Source organism: Mus pahari, chromosome 1 (genome assembly GCF_900095145.1).
Source record: "Mus pahari chromosome 1, PAHARI_EIJ_v1.1, whole genome shotgun sequence".
NCBI lineage: Eukaryota > Metazoa > Chordata > Mammalia > Rodentia > Muridae > Mus > Mus pahari.
The window spans coordinates 139,557,594-139,568,697 of NC_034590.1; the positions used below are offsets into that span (position 1 = coordinate 139,557,594).

General features: G+C 40.0%; 1 protein-coding gene across 9 annotated transcripts in view; it reads right to left on the reverse strand.

Annotated features, from left to right (window-relative positions):
• Positions 1 to 5,411, reverse strand: part of Rfx3 (regulatory factor X3) — a 249,943-nt gene extending 244,532 nt beyond the window's left edge. For 4 of the 9 annotated variants that reach the window (XM_029544575.1, XM_029544544.1, XM_029544700.1 and 1 more), the window contains exon 1: positions 3,925 to 4,099. In XM_029544575.1, the coding sequence (XP_029400435.1) occupies positions 3,925 to 3,950 (26 nt within the window). In that variant the 5' untranslated portion in view covers positions 3,951 to 4,099. Of the gene's footprint in view, positions 1 to 3,924; positions 4,100 to 5,203 lie in introns of those variants that run through there. The other 5 variants (XM_021191879.2, XM_029544734.1, XM_021191903.2 and 2 more) reach the window with 5 other exon arrangements.
• Positions 5,412 to 11,104: the final 5,693 nt, after the last annotated feature.

An 11,104-nucleotide genomic window follows, 5' to 3' on the forward strand; every position in this document is an offset into this window, starting at 1 on the left:
ACAATACAGTACATGAATTTATCTCTTTGAAGTTGCATAGATGTCAGAAGATAGGCAGATTGAGTCCTGACTATTCAGATGAGAAAACTGAGTCTCAGTGAAAGCAGCTAACTTGTCCACAGTCACACAGTTAATAAGATTAACTGAACTCTGACTAAGCCCGTACACTTAGCCTGTAACAGGGTGTCCCATTCACTTATTAATACTCTAATACAAATTACTTTCTCAACTTTCACTACATATACTTTGATGTGAAATCTAGACTTCAAGTACAAGGCATTTTAATACATCCACAAATTCATTTAAAACCTCAGTGGCATAAAATGACAAACTACATAGGATTTTACCTTTTAAAGAAAACCTACTTAATTATTGTAGTAAGACCCATATGTGTTTGTGGGCAGTGCTACTCTCTTTTGAATTTCTCTGATCAAGGTGTTCCTACATACAAATTGTTTCAGCTTATAGTTACTTTTCAAAACTAGCACAATTAACCATTGTAGCTGAGTTGAGAGAATAGTGTATCATTACCTAGACTTAAGTTTTCACACTGTACCTATTCTTTCCCAAGCTTCCTTGAAGAAAATGCTAAGGTTTTAAAATTTGTCACTGAGCATTTACTACTTAAAATTATATTCAAAAAGGAAGAAGCCACTCAAAAGATGGAAAATGGAACTTAAAAAAAGTCACAGGGTGGGAGATATAGCTCAGCGTTAAGAGCTCTTGTAAAGGACACAGGTTCAGCTCCCAGCAACCACAGTTCCAGAGCATACGAGTGAAATATCTTCTTTTGACCAATGTATAAAACTTTAGCACAAAGTGCTAACATTAGACTGGACCAAGGCTATATTCTCAGGGATCAGGTCTATAGTTCATTTCTGGATCTGATTTGTTACATATTATTACACATATTCTCTATATATAGACAGATTTTCAAAAAAAAAAAAAACTACCAAGGCAAGCAGTATATTAAATGTTAAACTTTACAGAAATAATTGAGATGCTTATCTGCAATAAGTAACTAAAATTTTCTTTACATAACAGTTCAAATCAATTCACATTTTAGTGAAAATAATCTTACATTGCAAACAGCACAGCACCCTCTGGTGTATCTATTATAAGATATATAAAATTCCCACAAATAAAGAGACAAAATTTTAAGTCAAAAATAAACCTTAGAAATCAATAGGGTGATTCTTCCTGAATTTATTCCAGTTCATATATTTAACAGGTATAAACAAAAACAATTTTCATTTTAAAATAACACTACTAATTTTATAGCAACTGAGATGTCAGAAAATTTGTTTCAGTTTTAAAATGCAAATAGTGCATTTTTCCAATTATAACTTATGATAATGCTATAAAAATCCTTGAGGTATGGAATGACAAAGTTTAATATATTATTTATTATGTAAGCTAAATTTCACTTTATTTAAACCCACATACATACACACAGAGGGGGGTGTGTGTATATGTGTGTGTGTGTATAAACTGTTATGTTGCTATACTTTTTCTGAATTTAAAGGCAATTTGACATTATTTATAAGAATGGATAGACAGGTGTTTAGTAAATGAATCTACCATTTATACAGTTTGAAAATAGAGTGATATTCACAAACAAGAACTAGTGATTTAGGTTAAAACGTAGAGCACTTCAAAAACTAGTAATGCTCTACTTTTGCATGTTAAAAGAATCCTTTTCCTGTGAAAATAATAAAAAGATGATACAACTAACTCAGTATGATGCACCTGCTTTAGACAGCTCTCTGTGAATCTCTGCAAGTTCCAAAACAATGCAGGAAAAGGGAGATTGACACCTGTTTCAAGCAGCCACCTGTCTCTAACAAGCTAAATTTAGTCAAATCCACTTAATCTTGATTTTCCAAAATAAGGGAACACTATGCACCTGTGAACAGAAAAGAATTCAAAATCTATTTTGTGATGACAACTGGGAATATATACCAGAAGAATTAAAGAGTTAAGGCAAATAACTCCGTAAGGCTAATTATTTTTAATGTAACTGCAAATGAATAGAGGATACTTAACCAAATGTTCAACATAAAAACAAATTAGCAAACTTCGTAATTTAAAAGTTGATGTATTTCTAATTCTTGTTTCTTAAAAGTCACAATACTAGACTATTTAGGTAAAAAAAGTAACTCTTCCCACATATCTGATATCATTATCCACCCTTCTAATCATGTGCAACCTGAAATTTTTTGCTTTTTCAATTGTTAAAAAAGTGCCTCAATTAACTTGTAAGTTTTTTAAAAAGATTTCTCACTATCTCACTTATAAGCTATAAACCTGTGAGTATCTCCACAGGATACAAGATTATTTGAATATTGGATAAATAATGCAATATTTTAGACATTAGGCATAAGAATCTCACACCATGGGAGCACTGTGAAATAATGGAGAGCTTCTAGGAATGCATTAATTTCTTATACGCATATAAATTTACTATGCCTACTACTCTCTATACAGTTTAATAGACTTGTGTAATAGACTATTATATATGTGAATTTTGTACATTGGATATAATTTAAAAAGACAGAGATAGGCATCATGGCATACTCTGAGCTACAAATATTCAGCTACTCAAAACATTTTTCACATGTTTAATTTCAAAGCACGATTATGTTCATAGATTTCTGTTAGTCTAAAACACTGAAAACAAAGAATGTCAATGCACAGTACAGTCCCTCCTAGGAAAAATAGCACAGAAAAAAAGTCGAGCTAAATGGTACTTAACTTTGTATTTAATTTTAAAGATAAATTGTTATGTCTAAGTTAATCAATCCATAAAACTACTTTATTTTAAAGCATCTCTAATATCAACTTTTAAAACACAAAGATTTGCTTTAAATGGACAGGCTACCCAACATAACACAATGCCACATTTGCTTTCAAATCAACTTGTGTATGGAAAAAACTAAACTAAACACATGCTTGATGAGTGAAATGACTCTTAAACACTCTTGGACACGACAAATAAAAATATTAATCTAAGACATTTTAATATATACAATCTACTCAGCTGAAACATATGTGAATGCCATTAAGATCTAAAACTGTCCCAAGACAGCAAAACTCCTTTTAACTTCAGACCCAGAGCTTCACCATCGAAAAGTGTTCAGGCGTTTGACACTCACCTGAACAAAAAAAGAGGAAAAGAAGAAAAAGAAAAGAAAGATGAAAAGAAAAAAAGAAAATGAAAGAAAAGAAAAAAAACAAAAGTTAGTATTTGAAATGTACAAAGACAGGTTGGGAATGGATGAATAACTATAAAGAATGCTGAGAGATCAAAACAGACTTCTTTCAGAATCAAATATCAGCTTCCTTTAAAATAACTATCATACGAAAATGAATTGAAAAGTAAGGTTTTTCCCAATCCCCCAACTCTTGTTTTACAAAATAGTAGCCTTAATGGCATTATAATTACCCAACCTCTCCACTGACAATCTCAAGAATAATTAATACTGTCACATTATTCACAAGCTGCTCTGTCAGTTAAATCAATAAATGTTTGCTGTTGGAAAGATTATTTAAATAAGCACTTTAAAATATGAATTGGAAATTTCAATGTGCCACTATAATAGTACAATCTATTTGTTTTAGCTCACAATCATCATCAATTTTTTCTGATAACCTATTAATTGTTATGCTGAAAATGAGCAAATTAAGGATCTGCAAAACCAGGTTAGTTCTAATCAAGAAGATACTACTTCAGAACTGGTAAGTATTCAGATCTACAAGGGCAACTATTTTCTCTAAAGAAACACTTTAAAAGGAAGTTTTTTTTTTCTTCTGAACAGGTTTAAATCATTATCCAAAGAAAACCAAAAAGTCAACAAAAAAGAATATGTTAAGTACACACATGCCTAGATCTTAACAGCCACAAAGAAAGTGAAATATACACACGTTTCAAGTTGAGAAGCTTCATACATTCTTTATGAACAACTTGACTTCAATTTCAACTCTCCAAGGGAAAGGAATAGAGATGAAGATGGGAGGAAAAAAAAAAAAACTCTCAAAGTACCATAACTGTCACAAATAGCGTTGTGAACTGAGTTCTCACAAAGCTTCCTTATATCCTTTTCCTGTTCATCACAGACAAAGTCTAAACCACAATGAAAATTGCTAACACTCTCCTGTGGGGAGGGAGGTGCATCAAAGTGAAACAGAACCTCAGGACTACCCCTCCCATCTCCACATGAAGGATAAAGCGCTGTCAGTAGCCACTAACCGAAGTAGCACAGAAGCCCTGCATCCGGTTTAAATCACAAGCGCACACACACACACACACACACACACACACACACACACACACACAAAACCCGAAAAGAGGAGGGAGGGAGAGAGGAGAGGGAGAGGAGGCAGAGGAGAGACAAGAGAGGGAAGAGAGAAGAGAGACAGAGAAACAGACTTTAAAAAAAAAAAAAAAAAAAAACTGTCTAGAGCAGCAGAGGCCCCCTAGTTTCAATGTGTGTGCAAAGGGGGGCAGGGGGGAGAAGACTGCTGAATGGATATTAAGACTGTTTGCAGCACAAAGAAAAATACAGTTTTAAAAGAAAAAAAGAATCCCGTGAGGCCAGTGGTGGTCAAATAAGTGCAGTCCATTCAGCAGCAGGCACAGAGGGGCCGAAACGAAGGGAGCGGGCTTCGGGAAAAGTTCACCGAGGTACCAGGATAAAAATAACAAAACCTCCAACAAGGCCCCGCAAGTGAACAACCACCACCACAGCGCAGCACCTTTTGGGGACCCCCCTGCTCACTGCTGTCTATTTCGATTTGGAAAGCAGCAGCCACCAGGCAGCTTTGCGAAGCAGCGAATTAAAGAAAGAGGGAGAAAGCAAGCCCCTTCTCTCCACCTGCCCCTCCTCCTGAGCGCCCGCGGACCTGGGGGGACGCTCCAACACCCGCGACGGACAGAAGCGGCTTCCTAGCCCGCTCGCCCCGCAGCCCGGGCTCCCGCTCCATCCCCGAGCGCCGAGGCCGGGCGGGCAGGCGCGCGGCGCCCACACCCCCGAGCCCGCCGCGCGCGGGTCCATTGTAAACAAGCCCCCGGGACCGAGCCCCTCCAGCGGCCGCAGCCGGTGTCAGGAGGGAGACCCCCGCACAGCCACGCTCGCTCGCACACACGAACACACGCACGGACACAAACGCTCCCACACACATGTAGAGACCGAAGAATATTCACCTTGGCTGTGGATTATTGTGGTGTTGTTGGTGGGTGATGGAGATGGTGGTGGTGGGGAGGAGGAGGAGGAAGAGGAGGAGGAGGAGGAGGAGGAGGAGAGGAGTAGTTGTTGTTGATGGGTAACAGTCGCCAGGACTACGGTGACTATGGCGCTTGATTCACAAGGCAACGGTTGCTATAACTCACAAAAGAGAGAGAGAGGGAGAGAGAGAGGGAGCGAGGGAGAGGGAGACACTCGCGCGGGGAGGGGCGGGGGGAGGGAGGAGGGGAGAGGGCGGGCCCGAGAGCGCCGGAAGAAGCGGCTTCGGCGCCGTGACTGACAGCTCGGAGCCCGGGCGGGGGGCTGCGGTCGGGATTCCGACGTCGGTTTTTCCCACCCGAGGTGCGCTTTAAGACTTGGCGGGCCCGGGGGTCAGGGCGAGTCTGCCTGGGAGAGCGCCCGGGAGAGCGGAGGCTCTGGAGGCGAGGGCTACTTTCCGTTCAAGGAGCCCCGCCTGCCTCTGCCGCCAGCTCGGTCGGTCCCCGGCCGCCCCGCAGCCGCGAGAGGCAAAGCGCGAAGCCAGGGGAGGGGGAGTGACGACGGAGCCAACACTGTGTGAGACGCGCGCTACTGCCCAGGCAGACCCCACTTTGAAGAGCAGGCTCCACCTCCTGGGCCTACGTCATTTCCTGGGCGGGCCCAGCGAATGTCCCGGATGTGCTACGCTCCTCCCCTCTCTCTCCTCTCTTCCCCCCGCCCCTCTCAGGATTTTTTTTTTTTTTTCCTCCCTTCCCTCTCCGTGATCGCCGGTGTGGTGGTTCCCGGTCGGTCGTTTATGCCTCGGGGCTGATCCCTTTCCCAGACGCTCTGCGGCCGGCACGGGCCTCCAGGGTCTCGGCCGTGCTCTCTACCACCCCCCTCCACCGAATTCCGCTTTCTCGCGCCTCCCGAGGCCGCGGGGGTCCGGGAGCGCGGGCGGCGGGGTGTGAGCGGTGCTCCCGCCGCCATCTTAGGGAGCGAGAGCCTGGGCGCGCGAACGGGGACCCGTTTCGCTCGGACGCGGCCGCCACCTCCCTGCGGGACCGAGAGGCCAAGTTAGCACCCTGCAGGACCGGGAGGAAGGGCCAACGGGAAGGGGATTCGAGCTTTCCGAGGATGAGGGGTCCATACAGGGCTGGGTTAGACCTTTCAGAGTAGCCCTAGGGTAGGTCCTTAAGGTGCTCTACCCTTTTAGAGTTGACGGGATGGATCCCAGCTAGACCCGTCGCCCTATTCGCGGGCATCGGTTTCTTAACAGCCTGGGCTAGCTTGTTCTTGAGCTGTTTTGGACACAGGAATGGCTTCCGTCCATGAAGAACATTATTAGCACACAACCTGGCACCTCAGACTCGAGTTGTTACAGCACAGCTTCTGATACCTCATGGTTCAAGCATATTCCTCCAATTCTCCTCATACTGGAGTCCAGCAGGCACGTGCCCCCGGGCCCGCCAATACCCAAAATCTCCAACATTTGCAGCTAAGCAGCTTATCCAAAACAATAACATACTGGAAGTAGAGCCTTAAGAAGTCAGTTCTCTTGAGGCTTAATTTTTGCACCTGCACATAAGGGATTTGGGCCAGCATGAGTTCACTGTTAAAATAGGACTGAGCACTCTTTCTGTGCCCCAGACCTTGTGCTAAGTGTTTTACATACATTATCTCATTTAATCCTGACACCTGTTCTATTGGATACATAATATTCTTATTTTAGGGAAAACAAGCCGTCATTTTATCTTGCCTCTCTGTGCCATGAAATGCTAGGTAAAAGACATTTTAGGAACCAACTATTAGAACAATAGACTTAACAGTAATACTGTAAGCTTTGATAATTTCGTAGTTAGAATGAGTTCTATTCTTGATTGTAAGTTATAATACAGTGGTTAAGAGAGGGGGAAAAAAAAAAGCCCGGGACTAAAGTTAAAACAGGTCGTGGTGGTAGCCAAAAGTGACACCATGGTACCCAACAGCAGTTAAAACTCTTCACGGATGGAATATTCCTTTTGCAACGTTTACAGATAAAGTCCTCGGGAAAACGTTTGGGACTACTGGCTGACACTTCAAGGCTCTGAAGAGCTTTGCTGTTGCAGCCCTATTGTCTGTTAGGTTCCCCATCTCCCCACTGTCAGCTGTTGCTCCTTGCCACTGTCAGTGAGCACCATTCTATTATTCCTCCCCACCCTTTTAATTTACTGCTTTTAATCTGCACGAAAGGAAACCACATAATGAAGCTTGTGCAAAACTGTCTCAAGGGTATAAATAGATACTTTGAGGCAGTGTCCTTTAGGAAGAGTGTGACCCTTGCGCTTAGAACATTGCAACATCCGTTTCAAGCAATGTAGAGACTTCTTTATTCCTAGCTTCTGGTGGCATCTTTTTATACTGTGAGGATGCATACTTTTATTTGCATGAATTCTTACAAAGTCAGGATATTCTCCCTTTTATGACAATTGGAGGTATGTCTTTTAGTTCTAGTAGGTTAATATATAAATTTCAGTGTTGCCATTATACTAATTCAAAACACCAAGCGACAATGCAAGCAATAGAATGCAAAGCATGATAGGTTATATATGCACACATATATCAAATCCTTCTGCTACTCAGTAGTTCTGACAGGAACTCCTTTCAGTTCATTTTTAAAGCTGTGCGGTTGTATCTTCATATGTATCATACAGGTATATCAGAAATAACTTTTTAGGGAGCCTTAGGGAACACGCAGCAGGGTCTTAACAGCTATTGCTTTTTACAAAGAAAAATATAATCGGCATTCAAAAAAGGTATTTTACATTCCTTGACAATGCAATAAATTGTCAATGCAACAGCTTTTTGCTGTATTCCAGAAATGATGCAGACATAGTTATCTGTACACTGCTCAGTTGTTCTGTGGATTTTAGTTGTTTCCTTTGAACTTTGTTTCCACTGTAAGGTTGTAGTGATTGTGAGAGGCATAGGTGAACACATTAGTGTCTAAACCAGTGAAGAAAAGAAGCCCTGATTGCCTACGTATATGCTGTACAAATTGCTATAGCATATTATTAAGGGTAAATGTTCAACATCATCTATTAGGATAATTCTTCTTATGGACACCTACCACATATTCAAGAACTAATAAAGAATTCCAATGTCATGCTTAAAAGAAAGCAAAATGTGTATGTGAAGATAAAATACTAACATTGCTTAAAAAAAAGTGTAGGAGAGTTTTGAAAATGTGTGCTATAGCAGCTTACCATTAAATTAGTAGTGAGCTTACAAAACAGAAATTGCACCTGCTTTAAAATCTTCCCTTAGACTACATGTTTTCTTCAGTTGAGGCAGACAACAGAATCTTGTTCACTTACGTGAAATGAAGTTTTCCTTTCTGCTACTTTTTCCTAAGTGCTTATGATGTGTCCACTGCTACTGAATCTAGATTGCTAAGTGATGTTTCTGGATCTGAGATTTTGGGGACATGTGATAAATACCAAAAGTGACAAGAGAGGCCCAAGTGATTCAGACACTTTCTATCTGTCTTCTGGAGTACCCCACTGAAAGCATGCTTTGATTCTGAGAAAAAGTGTTTTGCTAAATTTGTCTTTCTAATTGTGTTTTCATTAAGCACTACAAATTGGCTAATTACTCAGCCATCCTGATATCTGTCTATTATATAAGTATATCTTGAAATTATACTCTCACCCCAGGGCATAAAGATGATAGTAGAATTATAAATTGACTACCATTGCTCAAGACCAAAGTAAAACTATGTATGCATACAGTGCCTCAATTAATTCAGAACATCAGTTACAGTATTTGCACCATTAAACCCAAATACCTGGAAACAATCCAAATGTCAGATGTCTATCAGCTAGAGGATGCACAAACATGTTGTGATACAGTCAGTGTAATGCAACTGAACAGATAGAAAGACTATTGATATACAAAACAGCATGAAAACATTCCAGGATCATCATGTTCAACAAGAGAGATCAAGTACAATGTGGGAATCCACTTTTGTGAAGTCCATGTACAGGCAGGGACACCTGGTTTTCCAGTGTTGGCAGTGACAACAGCATAGGATTCACTGGCAGAGCAGGTGAGAATGTCTAGGGTGACAGGAATGTCCCACACACTCCTCAGCCATGTGCTATCAAACTTAATTGGAAGTTAATTTCATATAAAATTCATACAGCCACTTTTTAAGTTCTCAATAACATGAGGCAGTGGCAACTGACCTGAACAGCATGCTCACACACACACACACACACACACACACACACACACACACACACACACACAGCATTTGTAGTATTTCAAAACTTCTAAAAATAAGCTGTCTTTTTCTCTTTTAAACTAATGTCTATATAGACATTTATATGTGTCAACATTGTGGCTAGTGGCTACTAAATGTCAATTTTATGTACCCCCAACCCCAGAAACACTCATTAGGCATATTTTAACACATTACCAAAATTGTAATAAATTAATATCATAATTTGATTAGCCTACATTTCTTTGTTTTTCACTCACTTTAGAGAAAGAATAAGACAATTATCCATAGCATTTTTTTAAAGATGTAAAGCCAAAAAGAAGATAATGTTGATTTGCTGCTCAAAAACATAAATTCTGGCACTTTAAAATCCTCAGTATCTCAAGAAAAAAAGGAAACACGTTTGAGGACTCAAAGTGCACTCTAGACTACTTCAAAGAAATTTTTCCTGCTACCCTCTTGGAGCCTTGGTCTGTGGAAAGGTGATAAATACCACATAACCTTGTGAGGTAACACTTAGGAAAACTTGGGAGACTGGGTACTCTAAGCACATTGTAAAGTCAAGTAAGCTCTCTGGATCACGGTAAGATGCAAAGGTACCAGCAGAGTGGCTCAGTGGCTAAAAGCACTCGATGCCAATCCTTATGACTTGACTTGATCCCCAGAGCCCACTTGGTAGAAAAAAGAACCAACTACCACAAATTGTCCTTGTATCTTCACAAACAGGCTGTAGCACTCATATAGTACCCCATGCCCCATGCAGACACGCAAGCACGTAAACGCACACGCACACACACAAATGTAAAAAAAACGACTTTTAGAATGGAAGAAAATCAAATTTGTAACCACATATCACACATATCAAAGATTTAAGTTATAATCTCCATAGATTTTTAAAAGATGAAAACAACAGATTCAAAGTACTAAGTATATATGTTTAAGTGATACTTTTATAAAAGAAAAAAGTGGTTAAAAATAGACTCTAAATAAAGAAAATCAATAGGTGCACTGGGGTTTAAGCAGTTTGAACTCCTAAGGTTTTTTGTTTGTTTGTTGTTTGTTTTTTAACAAGATGATGAACATGAATTGTTATCAACCAAATGATAGCCATTTCATACTGACAACCACTCTATTCGTATCAGTTATCAGTGGTTAGAAAAGTGATTTGATTGAGATAACTTATTTAATTGAACTAAATGGTTTAACTGACAAGTTTTTAGGTTGTCTTCCTTTTTCTTCTCCAGCAACCTGGAATAAAGTCTAAAGCGGCTCCCAAGTCTGTGCTGGCTCATCACTCCTATTAAGTATATAAAGACTACCTTTAGATTATCTTTTCTTTTTTAACAATTATGCTGACTGTTACAGGCTGTGACTTAAGGTTTTCATAGTTACAAGTATTTGTGAACAATGTGCCAGTAGCCATGATCGAAGACAAGTGATCACTACTCAAAGGTGATGTATTTGTCTTTCTTTCTTTCTTTTCTTTTCTTTTTATTTATTTATTTTTTTATTTGTTTCTTGTGATGCCTTTCATTTTGCCTTGGTTTAATAGAATTTTATGTCCATATAACATTTTTCTAAAGTTTCTGCCTAGCATATTGTCAGATTTGTTTGGAGGAGCAACACACACACACACACACAC